At 47.3% G+C, this 4214-nt stretch overlaps 1 protein-coding gene across 1 annotated transcript; it reads left to right on the top strand.

Annotated features, from left to right (window-relative positions):
- The first annotated feature begins 3434 nt into the window (after positions 1-3434).
- Positions 3435-3836, top strand: LOC112458992. Its single transcript, XM_025022863.1, has one exon. It carries the CDS (start codon positions 3435-3437, stop codon positions 3834-3836), a length of 402 nt encoding a protein of 133 aa, XP_024878631.1.
- The last annotated feature ends 378 nt before the right edge of the window (positions 3837-4214 follow it).

The raw sequence follows: 4214 nt of genomic DNA, 5'->3' as shown, positions 1-4214 counted from the left end.
GTCCGTCTTGATCAGCGACGCGTATCGTTAGATTTGTAACGCTCCGCACGATGATCGGCAGATAAATGATCTGCGCTGGCGCCGCGGCGTTTCCGATATCTTATATCCCGGTGGTACGCTCGGTGAAAATTCGTGTATTGTATGAACGCGTTTGTCGTTGCTGTACGCACCCGCGGTCACGTTACACTCCACGCGGATAATGTTTACGTTGATAATATTAATCGGTGCGTACGATTCGTGCCACTGTCCCGGCTGCAATATTCGCGTCGACGAGAATCCCAGCAGCGATCCGACGTTGTTCGGTTTGTTAAAGTTCACTCTGAAAGCGCACTTGATCTCGCTCTTCATCGTATTGTAATTTGCGCGAAGCACTATCGGGTATTTCGCGACCTCGTCTTCGTACCGACATGTCGTACGATGAATTTTGCTCGTTATGCTACGATTGTTGGCAATGCAAGTACGGATTCGTAGTGATAGACAAGGACAGCGCGCTGTCGAACGGTCGATACAGAAAAGGATTTAACGTGTTTGCGATACCGCAAAAGCGGTCAGTTGTCGCCGATACGTCGTCGAAGGTGAAACAACGTTAGCGTTACAGAGAGAGATCGACACTTTGCTTTGTCCCCTCCCCCCCCAACGACGCCACGACGGCTGCGATCGACGGGAGCGAGACGATTCGCGAACGCGAGAAGATCGTGAAAGATATTGCGAAAACGAGTAATTCGATTCGCAAGAAACTTTGCGCTTTGAAGACCGGTAAGATCGAGAAGGACATTGAGTTGGACACGCACTTTAAACCTCTCATCGGGCCACTTAAAAAGATCGTCGACAACTCGAGCTTGATCGCAGTGAAGAAAGAGCCGACAGAGAGCGACGCTGACGTGAAAATCGAACCGCTATCCGTTCAACAGCGCGGGGAGGAGGAGGATGCTACACCGAAGAGAAAGAGGAAACAATTAGACTCCTGGTCCAATCTGTCATCGACACCGCGTAAATCTAATCAATCGATAGTACTACCGATAACCTCTACACCAATAATCTCTACACCGATAACCTCTACACCGACGCTAACCGTGCAACGTACAAGTCCCGAATTTCTCAAAATCGTGGATGTTTTCGAAACCACGGACGACTCGATCGGGACGACCGTTCAAAAGCGGTTGCAAACGTCAAAGGGTCAAGAATGGTTTATAGAATTGTTGCAAGATCACTTGGGTCCCTTGAGCCGAATTAACATCGCGTCTGTTTTGAGCGCTTATCCAACGATGGACATCGTATACGGTGTTTATCTCGGCAAAAATGAATTGATGTTCGGTAATAAACGTTTTGACGTGGATAAAGCGGATAACATTTATATCGACGGCGTACGATACGCCGGCACACCCGGTATTTACGAGTTGATCTTCAAGAAAATACCCGAATACGATATCTACACGGAGGACGATAGGCAAAAGTACAGGAACATACTGTTGGCAACGAGTGCTCATAAATTCAAACACGATCCTCACGAGCGATTAAAGGGCAACGTGGGATACAAGTATACACAGGTAATTGCACCATTGATGTCAACCGAATCCAAGAAGAAAAAATCCGGAAAGGGATTATTCGCGCCTCGCGCGATGACGCTAACCGACAATAAGATCGACTACGTGCACTGGGACGACCCCAACGAGCTGGTGGATCGTCTGCGATTGCTCGACGCTTCGCGTCAAGCTGGCAACAATGCCCACGACAACGAGATCACGTCGATCATCGAGGAACTTTGCGAGGCTGGGCTTATTATAAATTAAACGGCGCGACAGCGATCCGTTCAATCGGTGTCGAAACGCCGATCAATAAATTTGGATTGTTCGAGCAGCGCGAAGACGCGACGAATGCCATTTCGTACCATCGGTGGAGCGGATTAGTGAGAAACGTGCGCGACAACGCTCTGTGTCGCACCGCCACGGACTTTGACGCAAGGTCGCGCAAGATTCGTCGCGTAGCGCAACCTGAGACAGACGGTGACGCGGTTAACAAACTATACGTGGATCGGTGCGTTAAAAGTCTGACAGATCAACGGAAAGGGTTAGACGAGAAGTTTGCCGCGTTTGAGAAAGACGTGCGAGCGTTACAGTAGGCTGCGATAAACAAGCTTCGACGTGCGAATATCGTTAGATTGGAAACGGCTAATGAATGATGAAGAAACGGTTCAGCAGAAACGACTATTGAAAGGCGACGAGTGAAAAGAGGCAACGGTTAATTAACGACGGCGACGTACAGCAACGAACGATTCGAGAACGGTTGTCGGACGGCTGTCTGACGATTCAAGAACGGTTGTCGGACGGTTGTCAAACGGTTCAAAAACAGTTCGGAAACGATTACGAGCGGATTAGAAACAGCTGCAAACTACGCGGAGACTAGAGTTCCTATAATAAGAGTTAGGACAAACCGCCGCCATGTACAGCCAAATAATAGCTTTGTCTCACTCCCACTAACTTCTTGGCTGAAACATATGACGACCATGATAACTTTGTCTCACTCCCACTTACAGCTTGTTTCACTCTCACTAACTTGGCTGAAACATATGACGGGACCAATAAAAAATCGTCACCACATTGGCTTAATTCTTATTATAGGAACTCTAGCGGAGACAGGAAAGGTTACAAACGGCTAAAGAACGTCGACGACAACGACGACGATGAGTGACAAGAAGCAGTTAACTGACGACGACGAACGACAACGAACGGTTTGAGAATGGCCGTCGAACGGTTCAGGAACGGCTCAAAATCGTTTCTGAGCGGTTCAAAAACAGCTACGAACGACGCAGAAACATAAACAGAAACGGTTACGTACAGTCGAAGAACGACGACCGACAGCCAACAAAACGCTAACCGAACATGAGACCGTTAAAATCGACCGATGTGGATAAAAATATCGAAAAGCGACGGTTGGTGGACGAATTGCACGCACCGGCAAAAAGAAATTTTCCCCGCAGACACGTCATAGTGCGAGAGTACGACGACCTGTGGCAAGCCGATATCGTCGAGATGCGTCCGTACTCGCGTTTCAACGGAGGCTACCACTACATACTCACCGTCATCGATGTGTTGAGCAAGTACGCGTGGGCCGTGCCACTCAATGGTAAAGGTGGCAGCGAGACAGCTGACGCTATCGCTGAGATAAAACGAGATAGCGGGAGGTGCCCTAGTAATCTACAAACCGACATGGGGGAGAATTTTTATAACACCGACGTGCAACGTCTCGTGAAAAAACACTGCATCAATCATTATTCTATGTATTCGGTGATGAAGGCGTCAGTCGTCGAGCGATTCAATCGCACGTTAAAAAACAACATGTGGAAGATGTTTACGCTCAATGGAACTTACAAGTAGGTCGACGCGTTATCGCGACTCGTGTCGGATTACAACTCGCGTAAGCATCGAACGATCGGCATGCGACCCGTCGACGTTACCCCCGCGATCGCCGAAAGACTCTTGGCTACGGTGGTGTACAGCGCGATAAAGATCGCGGGTCCGGAAAAGTTTAAAATGAGCGACTCGGTACGCGTCAGCAAATACAAGACAATTTTCGAAAAGGGTTACACACCGAATTGGACCGAGGTGTTTAAGATCGATAAAGTGCAGCATACCAATCCCGTAACTTACTTACTCGAGGACTATCGTGGAAAATCCGTCGCTGGAGCGTTCTACGAATACGAGTTGCATCGCGCGACTTATCCGGACGTGTATCTCGTGGAGAAAGTATTGCGCAGGAGGGGCGACGAGGTTTACGTGAAATGGCTGGGATTCGATGGATCAAACAATTCATGGATACACAAGGACAATGTGATTTAATTCGTGCAAACTGTATTTTATTCTTAATATAAAAATGATACATGTAAAGTGTTTGAAATATGTAATACATATAAAGTATATAATAAAAAATATTAAATACTAAATACATGTGCGATATCTTTATTAATATCCCTTCTCATATATAATACGATATTTACTCGAGGACTATTGTGACTTTTGTGCTTTATGGCGCCACCCCGGGGGGGGGTGTCGCCACAACACTCTGGGAGGGGGCCCCGGAAAACGCACTGTTCCCTCCGGGACCACGTTATATTACATACATAGATATATATACATACATACATACATACGTACATACATACATACATACATTATACAGGGTGCCCCTGAATTCTTGGTACTTTTTTCATATTTAGA

This window comes from Temnothorax curvispinosus, unplaced genomic scaffold (assembly GCF_003070985.1).
Source record: "Temnothorax curvispinosus isolate PA1 unplaced genomic scaffold, ASM307098v1 QBEX01009416.1, whole genome shotgun sequence".
NCBI lineage: Eukaryota > Metazoa > Arthropoda > Insecta > Hymenoptera > Formicidae > Temnothorax > Temnothorax curvispinosus.
Note: the sequence above shows the minus strand (reverse complement) of the source record. Positions and strands in the feature narration are given on the sequence as shown.

What these genes read in the sequence shown, in the direction of transcription:
- LOC112458992 (XM_025022863.1), top strand. Translation starts at nt 3,435, where the DNA reads ATGCGACCCGTCGACGTTACCCCCGCGATCGCCGAAAGACTCTTGGCT.